The sequence below is a fragment of the Eremomyces bilateralis genome (genome assembly GCF_010015585.1).
Source record: "Eremomyces bilateralis CBS 781.70 unplaced genomic scaffold P152scaffold_4, whole genome shotgun sequence".
Taxonomy (NCBI): Eukaryota; Fungi; Ascomycota; class Dothideomycetes; order Eremomycetales; family Eremomycetaceae; genus Eremomyces; species Eremomyces bilateralis.
In genome coordinates this window covers 265,180-277,519 of record NW_022985070.1, presented here as the reverse complement: position 1 = coordinate 277,519, position 12,340 = coordinate 265,180, and the positions used below count along the sequence as shown (strand labels likewise).

Here is a 12,340-nt window from a genome sequence, read left to right as displayed (position 1 = left end):
GTGATGCAGTCGTACTGGCCCGGCGGTTCAGTGGCTTGCTGTCATGCCGATTGCCAGGGTTACCCCATACATGAATCTGACTAGAGTTTTGGGGAATTGGCTGGTGCTAAACATGCCTTTGTTTCGTCGCCTATTGTCGGTTTGGAGGAAACCAATTAAAGAAGAGGAACCTAGATATAAGGTTACTGATTTTGCGATCTGGTTAAAACGGTGCCGCAGTCTTCCTTAACTAAGAAGGACAGTGATCTGACTTCTAGAGATTCTTTTCAGCAGATTACCTGAAATCCCACCCCCACCTGTTTTCAACGACCCTCAGTCTTTAGCCTTTGTAGTATCAAAGCTACGGAATGATAGGCTTTCGCATGAGGTCTTTGTTGTTCTGTGCCTAGTTTGAGGCCACTGCTACTTTTGGATAAGGTACGCTGTACACAATATATCATTCACGCTGCACTTTTTCGTTCCCAAACGCCCAAACTTATCTCCAGCAAATGGACCTCAGAGGTTATATCGCTACCATGTATGTCTCCTGACCCGAATCGGCCTGACGGAACCAAGGATGCTCCAGAGCCCCCCGCGTAATGATCCTCCTCGCTAGATCCAAGTTCATCAACTTCGTAGTCAAATCCCTAAACTCCACATCCGCGTAACGCCACATCGTAAAGGATTTTCTCGGCCTCTCCGCATCGAAGTCACCCGCGAGGGCAATGAGGCGCTCGAAAAAAGGATTCTCTTTTCCAATGTGCTGAAGTAGGTTCTTAAAGCCATCCTCGCCTCGAATACGAGATATCTCCAGAGGATATGCCGCCAAGCGTCGCCCGCACCCGGCTCTTCGTCGCTCACCCAAAAGATCATGTCATTACCGGCCGTCTCTTCATAGTCGAGAAGGATATTACTAGGTTTAATGTCTGTTAAATCGCTAGGCTTCCTCATTATTCCAAGGGTGCTCCGGTGTGACACAGCCGAAGTAGGACTCGCCAGTGTGGACGATTCCTCTATCATGAAACTCGATCAGCCCAGTGAGAGTACTTCTGAGGAAAATTCTCCTCGTCTCCTTGGACAAGGGCCTCTAGCCATTCTGAAGGAGGTCGCCAGCTAGAAAGAGATAAACGAATAGTTCGAAGTCTGGAATGGTGTCGGCCACCGTCCGCAGGTTGGGACACGAAGCTAAAGGGTTTTGTAGTTCTTGCTGATGCTCGAGTTCGCCCGGTATCATGTTTTTAATATTAAAGTCTTCTCCTTCAGCACTTAGAAGAAGCATTTAGTTGGAGTTGGAGTTGGGGCGCAGGATTCAGGGTCTCCATGGACCGCTCGAGGCACCTGGTGCCCCTGATACTCCCCGCACCGTCTTCCGGTCCGTTGGTTCTGCCGCTGCACGGCTACAGGGTTTTTGAGCTTGCAGGCTTTGAGAATGGAGGGTGCTGTTCCGGGCTCTGGGAAATGGTACTATGGAAGACATCCACAAATTTGAGAACCCTACACAGGATGTGAAGAATTTGCACCAGACGCGTCCTCGATGGTTGGCATGGGTAAGTTGAGTTTACCCCTGAACTTAGTGATGTGAGGATCCAGCATGCTGAAAAGTTGGACGACATGGGAATGCTAGTCAATTTCTGCCACCAGAGACGAATGTACGTAGTAGGCTTTGTCGTCTGAATCTTAGTATCGAGCTGGAAGCCTGGAACCCTCTTGTTTGGCATGTGAATCGTCCGGCACAGTCGCCCGAACATCCGGACGCGACTCTGCAGGGGAAACCTACAAGTCCTCAATCACCCTGGTATGCCACGAGGTAAGCACTTGAGGCTTGCCGCGATTCGAAACTTCAAAGGATTGATGGCAAGGTCGGCTCCCTGATACATAATGCAACCGAAGGAGATGCTGATTGCGGAGACTCCAGTCATCGGCTTCAAGCAGAGGTTTGGGAATCCGGGGAAGCATGGGAGATGCAACGCGCCATTGTTAGCTAATGGTAACTGTTGATTCTCAATCCATAGGGTAGGAAGAGCCGAAGAGGTCTTAGTCAAATATTTAGACTTCAGATTGACGGCACACATGTTAGACTCGTTTACGTGGGGGATGTGGGCAGGCTAGATTTGTGTAGCATGTCAATCTCGAGCGACGCCTTGCTGTGAAGCAAGGCTGGTCAGGTCCTGGAAAACATACTAGTGATAACTACCTGTAGAGTGTAGCTTCAATTATTGTTTCGATCCAGTGCAGTTCACTTGGTACTGGTGATAAAAAACAAAGCTGTAGGTATTTAAGACCTCACGTATAGGGACATCACATAGGAGAGAACCAGCAGGAATTTAAGCACTACAATAGACATTTCGTATGACTAACTTTATTTTACGCGATTATACGTCCAGTTACGGTACTTGTAACATGGCTGCAAAAGCACTATTCCGCCTGATTGTAGAAAGATCATCTCCCCAGGCCCAATCGTCCTTGCAACTTTCGCCGGTTCTCGAGCCGAGACGCATAAGACTCCGTTCACTTAACAGGGCCCAGACAATTTTGAGATAAAAAGAAGGTGTGAAGAAGGTTAAAGAGAATGGTCGTGACGAAGGAAACAGTTCGTGAGGGGTAAGGAAATAGAAAAGAACAAAACCCACGCCCTGAGGCGGTCGAGTACTTGTACTGTATAATCGAATAAACGCATAAAAGGTTTCCGAAACACAATCTTGAAACCCCGTTTCCCTATCCAGAACCCCGAGAAACAAACACAGTCCGTTTGGTTTTAAAAATGACGCCGATAATCGAAGAAACGAGTCAACCGTTTCTTTCCATCTTCTCGCCCCTTCTTAGAACATCCCGTTCACCACCCTCGGCGGACTAGGCCCTCGCTTGCCCCCAAACACCGGCATCGCCGGCGGGTGGCCATTGGCTCTTTGTCCCTGTCCAATCCGTCCATGCCCGTTCAGTCCCCACCCCTCGCTCGTGACTTTCCGCAACCGACTCACTGATTGGGTCCCCCTCTCATGCTCGTCGGCGCTGTACGCCATCCCGACTCCGCCATCCGCGTAGCTGGTCCCCGGCGGGCTGGTGCGGGCGCTGTCAGGAGGCGTGGCGTCTCCGGCCGTGCGGCCGAAGCCGAAGCGGCGTCTCCGTGGGTTGATGGGGGGGAGAGGCGGCGGGTCGAGTTCGTTCATGCCGTTGGCGAGGGACGCGCCGGCGGGGAGGGCGACGGTGTCGATGTTATTGGTGGTAGAGAGGAGTTTAGGTTCGGAAATGTTGGATTTCAGGATGGAGCGCTTGCGGGGGCGGCTGGTGGTGGTTTGGCGAAAGGTGGATTCGAAGCTGGGAGCGACGGGAGTAGTGGAGTTGGAGACTGGAGGGGTGGAGTGGGCGGAGTAGGGCGCTGCCATCGGCGAGGGACGAGACGGGTTGAGTGCAGGCGACGCCGACCCTAGACGGCCTGAGAGAGCAGGTGAAGGCATGCCATTTGACATAGTTGACGAGAATCCAGGAGAGGGTCGTGATGAACCAAGGGAGGGACTTCCGCTAGCCTGCAGATGGGGAGAGCCTTGGTTGAAATAGCCGGGGCTACCAGGGGCAGGGCCATTGCGCATTCCACTTGGAGCAAAAGATGGAAGATCGGGAATTGTTTGTTCCAATTCTGGGATGGTCGGTGGTTCGTCCACGGGGAACATGCTGTGTGCACGGCTACTGGTTCCCTCCATCATAGCCTTCTCCAGGTCGTCCCTGTATCTTCCTGGCGGGCGGCTTCGTGAACGACCGCTCGAGACCTCCGAGCTCGATCGATTCCTTGCAGAAGTTTTCGACGACATTGGCGGTGACTGATTCTTGAAGTGGCTCTCCTCCTCAGCCTCGTGGATTGCTTGCCGCGTGCCTGGTCGTGACGGTCTTGATTCCATTTTCTCCAGATTCGATTCCGACTTCGTGTAGTCGAATCCATATGGCTTCCCATCCTTGATGCTCGGCAGCGCTGAGGTGCTTGCGTTCGGATTTACAGTAATTCCAAGCATCTTCATTGCCTTTGTCGAGGGGTCCACGGCCTTGTTCATCGAATCGCGGCTGGTCTTAGACCGGAGTGTGCCGAAGACCTTGTTGATCCCAGGCAGCTGACTCGGTCCTCGGTCTTTATCAGAATCTAGCATAGTACTGGCAACTTTGCTGCGCAAGTTCTCCTGTATCGCCCTCTTCCTCTGCTCCAATTCGTTTGCAAATGCTTCTCGCTCATGGGCCGTCGCGGTGCTGGCATCTCGAGTGTGTTTCGTCTTCAATTCCTGCTCCCAAGTGGGCTCGACTGTCTGAAGCGATGACTGCATGTACCCCCTCTGCGCATCCAATCCGTTCAGAGCTTTGCCACCAGCTTTCGATTTGGGCATTTCGATAGGGCTGACGCCCGAGCTGTCCGCTTCACCAAAGTACGCACGATCAAGATCCTCAAGATCCCAGGGATTTGAGGGGCTGTAGCTTGAATGCGTAGGAGTACCAGCACGGGAGTCGTTGGTTACACCCGAAACATTCCCAGTCTGAACTGCTAGCGGCAGCTTCGGTGTTGAGGGCTGCACGCTGTATACGGAAGAAACATTGCTGCTCGTGCGCAGGTGCTGGACCATTCCACCCAATGCGCCCGAATCTCTATCCCTAAGTGTAGGAGAATCAAGGTTGTCAGCTTCCTCCTGGATTGACGCACGCGCACGCGATGACGGTCTTGACCCTTCATTTTTCAGGAATTTCGAGAATGGGGGTGGATCCAGCTCGAAATCGAGCGGTGGCTGGGAGCGAAGAGCTGGATGCTCAGAGACGGGAGGAGCAGCTCGTGGTATGATATTGTTTAGCCTTGCTGGGACTTCTGGACTTGTAAAGGCGGGTTTTACGGGTTCAGGCTCGTCCTCAGTATCACTACCGGCAGGAGAACTGAAGAAAGTCCGAGCAGTCGGTGGGCTCGGTGGCTGCGGTGGCTCTTCAGGCTTTTCATCGGGCGCTGTCTTCATTTGATTGGCTGCTTTTTGGAAGATTGAAAACGCACTCCACTCTTGCGGTTGTTCTTGCGGCTGCTCTTGCGGCTTCTCCCGAGGCTCCTCGGGGGGAGGCGTTGGCTGCTGAGCGCGGAATTTCGGTTGCAGATTTAATGGCGCCGGCCTTGCCTGATCGAAGCTGAACTTCGACTGCGAATCCACAGTTCCCGATCGAGATCGCATATAAGACGATTCGCCGGCTTTCATGTTTCCAGCGTTCTTTTTCGAGAAAGGTCCAGCGGTTGTGGACATGTCTCGTCGAAACATCGGGGACTCGCGCCCTGGCGCATGGCTCTCCTGGATCGGCTTCTGGCGATCCGGTCCACCGGGTGCGGATATATCCCTTCGAAACATCGGTGATTCACGGCCAGTCTCGCGGGCTTCCAGAATCTGCTTCTGGCGTTCCACTTGAGCGCCCACAGACACGTCTCGTCGAAGCATCGGGGACTCACACCCTACCTCGCGGGGCTCCGGGATATGCTTCTGTCGTTCCGGCCCAGGGGGTGCCGAAAAGTCTCGTCGAATCATCGGGGACTCACGCCCTGTCTCGCGGACCTCCTGTAGAGGTTTCGAGCGTTCCGGTCCAGCGCCGCCGGACAAGTCTCTTCGAAACATTGGGGACTCGCGACCAGGCTCTCGAGTCTCCTGGATTGGCTTCTGGCGTTCTGCTCCAGTGGCAGGGGACATGTCCCGTCGAAACATCGGTGACTCGCGCCCTGTCTCGCGAGTCTCCCGGATCTGCTTCTGGCGTTCCAAATACTGTTCTTCGCTGAACTGTTTCGGTCGGTTGAATGCCCCCATCGCCGTTGCTTTCCCACGGTCCCCGTGACGGATCGCGGAGTTGAGAGGGCCGATTTCCTCGGTATCGCTAGCTAGGGGGCTTTGTGGGGGGGAGTGTGGTAGAGTTCCGAATCTAGGAGATGGGGTCGGATCATCTCTAATGGGTTCTAGAGAAGTGGGTGTCGGAAGCGCACCGGATGGAGGGGGGCTTGCGGCACGGAAGGATCGTAGAGCGCGGTGAGGGAACTCTGGTCCGCTCGAGGGACTCCGGTTGCGGGATAGCATAGGAGGCGACATAGCGCGGTCCATTCGAGGGTTCTTGTTGATGGAGTTCAAGCGGTTCATGGCAGACGACTGCTGGTCTTGCATGTCACGATTGAGACCCTGCTCATAGAGACGGCGCGCTTTCGTGTTGGACCGGTCTATTGGCATCTGGGCTGGCTTTGTGGAGGTGGGAAGGACTGGCGAACTGGGGGTTGCGGAGTTTGCAGTTTGAGAGTTGACCGAAGTGGCAGCAGTGGACGACCGATGGTTGTTGGAAGGCCCGGAATTTGTCGAGGAGCTGGTATTTCGGCGATCGAAGTCACTCTGGGGGTTGGCCGATAGTGTGGTTCGTTCCAACTCTTCCAATGCCTGTTGCCGTTGCCTCTCTTCCTGGCGATGTTTCTGGAAAGCAGAGAGACTGAGATCATCATCGTAGACGACTTTACCGGTCATTGCGCCACTACTTGCGGATGAACTTCCCAGGCTTTTGTCGGATCCAGTTGTCGCAACGGGGATCTTGTAGACTTTTTGTCGTCCCCCGAATAAGACATTTCCCTCGCCAGGCCTTGCTCGGCTCATCATACTTCCGCTATTCGAATTATCATCGGTTCCATAGCCTTCCTCGGAGGCATATGACTCCTGGCGGCCATTCATTTGAGGTCGTCGTGATACACTGCGAATCGAAGAGACTTCAGCGATGTCTGCTAGACCGCCAGCCATGAAGCCAAAGTCATGGAGACGGGATTGACGCCGTGGGGTCAGAACACTGTCGTCACTCGCTTTGCCTAACATCGAGTTCGGATCATCCTGCTCTCTCAACATGCTGAAGCGAGCAGACAGATTGGGCATAATCAAACTGGTGCGAAAGTCATCTTGTGAAGGGAGCGCAGCAGTGAGGTCCACCTCCACCCTGGCTGGGACGGGAGCCTTTTTGGCCCGCTTTTTTGTTAGGAACCTGTTCATGATTCCTTTAAGGAGGTTAGACTTCGGTTCTTTTTTGGGTTTCATGGACTTTGAAGGGTTTTGTGGTTCCATGGTCGCGCATTGAACACTCCCAATGATCCAGGAACGAAAGAAACGAAACGAAAGCAATGGAAAATGGGAGATAAGACATACAGGTTCTTGAGAAGCACAAGAAGGGTTAACGTGTGAAACGAAGTAAAGATTCGGTTTCTGATAATCCGAATCCAGTAGTGCGCTCGCGGTCCAATGTCACATGCCCAGCGAGCGACAGTGTTGCGAGAATGAACGGCAAGAGAATTTGTTCTAAGAACTCGTCAAGAATGCGAGATTGAGGGCGCCAGCGCAGTTTCAGTATTCTGTAACGATAATCATCAGCATATCTTGCCTCAGCTGCATCTTCCCGTCATTCTTAACAACTCTGCTAGGGCTGCACGTACGAATGAACGCAAGTGTCCGGACCACGGCCCTTTTTTATATCAAGTTTATGCCTTTTCAGTGAATGATGGGCTATCCATTCAAGCTATCGTCGCATATCCAAGTCGAAATATCCGGGAATATAGTGTGTCGGTCGGCAGTATGTCCAAAATGGTCGAGAGATATCGAATGAGTGGACACTGTCGAGTCAACAGCTTGGATACGAGAGTCGAAGATCGTCTAGATCGGTTTGAATAGAGGGAAATCTCGGGAGAATGCAAGATAACGTGTCTGATAGAAATATCCGGCCGAATGCTTGATCGGGAGGGTTCCAAAGGTTCGAGTGGACTTTGATCTGGACGTTTCGGCAACGGTAAACGAGCGGCAGTTGCGAATATACGGTTCGGATTCGAATTCCAGGTCCTTTCCAAAAGAGTGACGGCCGCAATCAAGAAATGATGGGGCGATATCGAAACGAAGACGCGAAACAAAGGCACGAGGTCAAATTACCATCGAGCTGGAATGATTGAAGAGTCGACAAAGAGGAAAAGAGAGGACCTGGACGAGCAGAAAGATGGATTATTGATCGACAGGTTCTAGCTCAGCCCGGCGATTGGGCGGCTAGGGTGGGTAGATATGTAGGGGGGATCTCAACGAGAGGGAAGGGTTTCCTGGTAAAATTTCCTTCCAAAGCATGGGGAATCCCGAATGTGACGAGTGACGACCGCAACTGGGAATGTGGGACAGCCAGGCGCGAGCCAGCCCAAGGCAAAGCGCAAGGAAAAGACCGAAGTCGCCGGATCCTGGCAGGGTAATTTCGGAGAGCAATAAGGCATCCCCTGAGAAAGGGCACGTCCAGACGGTCGTCTTGTCCAGCTCGGGGGATCCCCTCGTAGGAGAGAGCTGCCAAATGGATGGCTGGATAGGCTGATATGGGTACTCGATGGTGCGACAACGAAAGCAAGTCGACTCATGAGCCTAGGCGTGACAGTGAACACTGGATAGGGAGAGTTGAGCGAATGAAGATGGTGATGACTGAGGACCAAGGGGCATCGTGAAGGAGAGAAGAGACGAGACCACTCAGACGAAATGTCGTTGGTGCAATGTCACAGCCGATGGCCAGAAGCGTCAAGCTACTGCAGGAACACCTTCAAGTTGACCAGTGGCCCGTCAGGAACGCCGTACCTCAAAAGGTACGTACCGGAAATTGGGAATTAGGGAGGCTTCGCATAACAATACATCCCGATGTAGGGTAGGGGTGGAAAACGGAATATATAACGGTCTGCCATGCACAAGTTCTGGTGTTTCAGGTTTCGAGCCAGTCCCCAACCAGCTTACTGAACGTTACTTCTCCATGTCGATTGGGGAAGACCTTTCTTGAGAGCAACAAAGGCAGGGGATTCTTGACTCCAGGATCAAATCAATACTTGTGTATTGTCTATCCGTACTACATGGAAAACAAAATAACGAAATCCACGAGTCAATAATAGCGGCAAGACCACTTGTGTAGGTGAATCACGAATACACGATCGCATTCCGGTACCAGAATATCTTGATCACGGCAACAAACAAGGGACGGCGGGCCAACGTCGCTCCATTTCTTTTCTTCTCCGGCTCCCATTCCCCGCTGGCCGCTACACAGAGTCAGAACTCAGATCGTTTAGGAATGAAATCGTTGAGGTGTTACGTCTACTGTGCAAGTGCTACTACGGAACAACAACGGAGGATCGCGTTTCTAAGCCGCTTTCTCGTCTTTTTTCTATTAAACTTTTCAACTTTTCGCACCAGAAGGCAGGATCATTGATTAATGATCCGCTGTTGATTTGTTCTAGAAAACTGCATGCAGATCTGCGATATCTATTCTATGATTAAATCAGATTGCCTTTAGCATCGACAATTCATTTCGAGAAAATTGCCCCCAGCCCCCAAACCCTTAGAGGCCCATCGTTTCCCCTGTCCAGTTTTCCCAGGCTCTGTTGACACACCACGCGGAGTGCACAGACAAGCCGCAGGGAACTAAAAGGAGACAACCTCGGTCATCATTGGACGAAAGGAACGGGAATATTGCTCCTTGCAAGGAAGATGAGAAGAAAATAGGGGCCAATGCGCTTCGTTACGCTGATCTTGGGCGAATTGCAAACAAGGAACCACTGTGGCCTTGCTTTTGGTGCCGTTCCAGCATCCTGTCACCAACAGCCGATGACCATTGCCTTAATGCCTTCGACCAGTTGGATATTGAAGATTTCTAGGAGAGGGACAATATGCTCCTCGACGACGTTCACTAGGTGATACTTCGCGCTCCTGAGGTTTGATGGCTCTCCTGCATGTCGCTAAATCGGATCAACTCGTCCATCTTACAGGCTCACAGCAGACGATGTGTAAGATCAGCCTGCTGTGCCAGGACAAACATGCAAGTGGAATCAAGCTTGAACCTTGAATTCTGGCAGGGAGATGTGACCTGTATTCTGACATTCTCATCTTGCTCGACTCCAGGCACCCAATCAGAAATTGAATGACTGTGCCCTATGAAGAGCGAAAATATGAAAGCAGCAGGCAGCCGATGCTATGCAGGGATCACTTCACTGTCCACTAACTCGGGATCATTTGTGACTTTGCAACCGACAATACTCTGGTCACTAGTGTAGCAGGCGACGAAGGTAGGGAATACAGTTCGTCCGGTGCTCGTTCGATTTCCGATGCGTCTATCGCTTACGAGGAATCGAGGATTGCCTCGAGGCCGTGAGTCGAGGGTCGAGACTCGAGAGGGTGTAGGGCTGTGATACGGGTACAAAGTACTTCCGTACACGAGTCAGCTTGCCCTAGAACTCGAGGCCAGTTCACCAGCCTGCGAACATCCCTAGTCGACTATAGCTCGCTAATTTCCGAATGTAAATCGCCATTTCTTCAAATTCGACTCGTTCGTCCATGACGTAGCACCAATATTCGAAGACTCGAAGTACTGTGTCATGATTTGACATCCGGAGTCAGACCAGATACCGACGCCCATGGCACCCATTAAGTCAAAACCCTTGGCGATATTCAATGCCGGAAGTGTAGACTTAAACGATTTAGAAGACTAGACAATATAATGGACATTCCGAATCGCAAGCATCTGGAGTCTCTCCAATACCCGTATTGACAGCCGAGCTCGTCAATAAAGCGATGGGTATGCTATAGCTTCGCCCCAAGTGTCGCCGGCGTCCAGCAACCAGCATCTATTTGAGATCCCGTGCTCCCAGGAGGGAAGGCAGCACAAAGATTCGTGATACAGCGACACCGTTCAGACTTCCGTCGTGTTATCGTGTGGCATGTAGTTCGTCGCACATCGCGTAACTCCAATTCGAGCCGCAGAACGTGCTGTCTCGTGCCACGCTTTGCGATCCAATTGATGATCTTGTGCGATCCCCGCCTCCTTTCTCTCGCAATCGAGTGGCTCATTGACGAAAAGGAAACCCCTCTAAGCATAACTCGTGCCCCGGGATAGGCAATGACCGAGGAAGATGAAGGAGATAATGGGTGAAATGCATAGCAAAACCGGACCACCGGGAGAAAAGCCTGTATGCCAGATCGCCAGAGAAAAGGATTGTTACTGCCGTGACTCTGTACTAGAGAAATAATGGCACCTTCTCTATTGATTTAGTCGCTGATGAGTCGTTGCCCGGAGTTGACTAATATATAGAGAACAACACTGGCTTCAGTTCCTCGTGGTCTGAAACTGTAACATATTAGCCCAATTAATCAAACAGTTTATCCATACAGTAGAACGCGATGCCATGATGATGTCAGGTCTTCATGCAAGTCTCCTAATACTACCTGCCTGAACTTGCAGTACCCAATGGCGCAGAGGGTTGGTATCAGGAGCCTAGGACGCTTGATATCGCTAAGAGGAACCTCCACCCCTAAAACAGCGACGATTTCACTACTCATCGGAAGAAACGCCCTGCGATTACGGAGTTCATGTTCCACCCCAGAAAATTACATCCAGACTGGGTATCTTTCCGTACCCTCTACGCCATCCCGGGTTTCCCTCTCCCTCGGAACCGTGATCTACGCCACATCGCCGCCCTAACGCGACTAAGACGCGTCGGGGGAACTTGACCTTACCCCAACAGGCCGACATACCGGTGCGACCTCCGGTCACAGTCTGAGGAAAACAACGCAGGACAGGAGGGACAGTTGATAGGGTTGAATTTGTTAGCTGGGAGTTGCGACGGCGTCATCATGCGGGGTTTTCCCTTGAATTCGGAATGGATTCTTGACTGGATGTCAGATGTGGAATCTGGACTGGAGTCATTTGCGGAGGCGATAATCTCCGGATGCGTGTTTCCGTACCATGGACATGGGCGAACAGGTGGTTGAGAAATGAGACAAAACAGGGGAGGAGGAATGATGGCGTCAGGTGTCTGAGGTGTGAGACTGAGTGCTGATTCAGCACTTGTATGTAGTATGTTTCTGGATTCTGGCTACCTGCAAAGTCGAGATGACCGAGCTAAAGACTGACGACTCAAGACATGGAAGGTTCCTTCATTCCATGTCGGATCGCCGATTGGAGAAATCCAGAATTATGTTCTAGAAAACGATGAAAACTGGACACTTTCACCATTCAGGGAAAGGGTTCAATCACCAATTCACCATTCATCAATCATCCAGACAGTGGAGAGTGGACCTCTTCAGGAGTCCACGAGGCTCTCGCAAGTTGAATCATCTAATCCGGTGAATCATTTCTGAAATTACTAAGAAAGGATGGTTCTGGCTGATCATTTTATTGAAAGATCTACTAGCATCTATTATCATTCCTTTGGTCGTTTCAAGTTGTCTCCACTCTCCAGAAGACCCGCTCCTAAATCCCCTCGAAGCCGGGACCCATCTTTTGTATCCGTAGAGTAAGCGTACGATCTCCTGGGAATGGCGTTCTGAATTTCTGATGGACACATGGT

At 51.7% G+C, this 12,340-nt stretch overlaps 2 protein-coding genes across 2 annotated transcripts; both read right to left on the bottom strand.

The window, feature by feature from the left end:
- Window positions 1-547: 547 nt before the first annotated feature.
- On the bottom strand, window positions 548-769 carry P152DRAFT_370825 (uncharacterized protein; the record flags this gene model as incomplete). The annotated part of the gene is made up of 1 exon (XM_033675513.1): window positions 548-769. A coding segment is annotated over one exon (222 nt), but the record flags the coding sequence as incomplete, so codon positions are not given.
- A 2,029-nt stretch (window positions 770-2,798) lies between these two features.
- P152DRAFT_512142 (uncharacterized protein) lies at window positions 2,799-7,159 on the bottom strand (the record flags this gene model as incomplete). The annotated part of the gene is made up of 1 exon (XM_033682739.1): window positions 2,799-7,159. Exon 1 carries the CDS (start codon window positions 7,059-7,061, stop codon window positions 2,799-2,801), a length of 4,263 nt encoding a protein of 1,420 aa, XP_033536416.1. The 5' UTR covers window positions 7,062-7,159.
- Window positions 7,160-12,340: the final 5,181 nt, after the last annotated feature.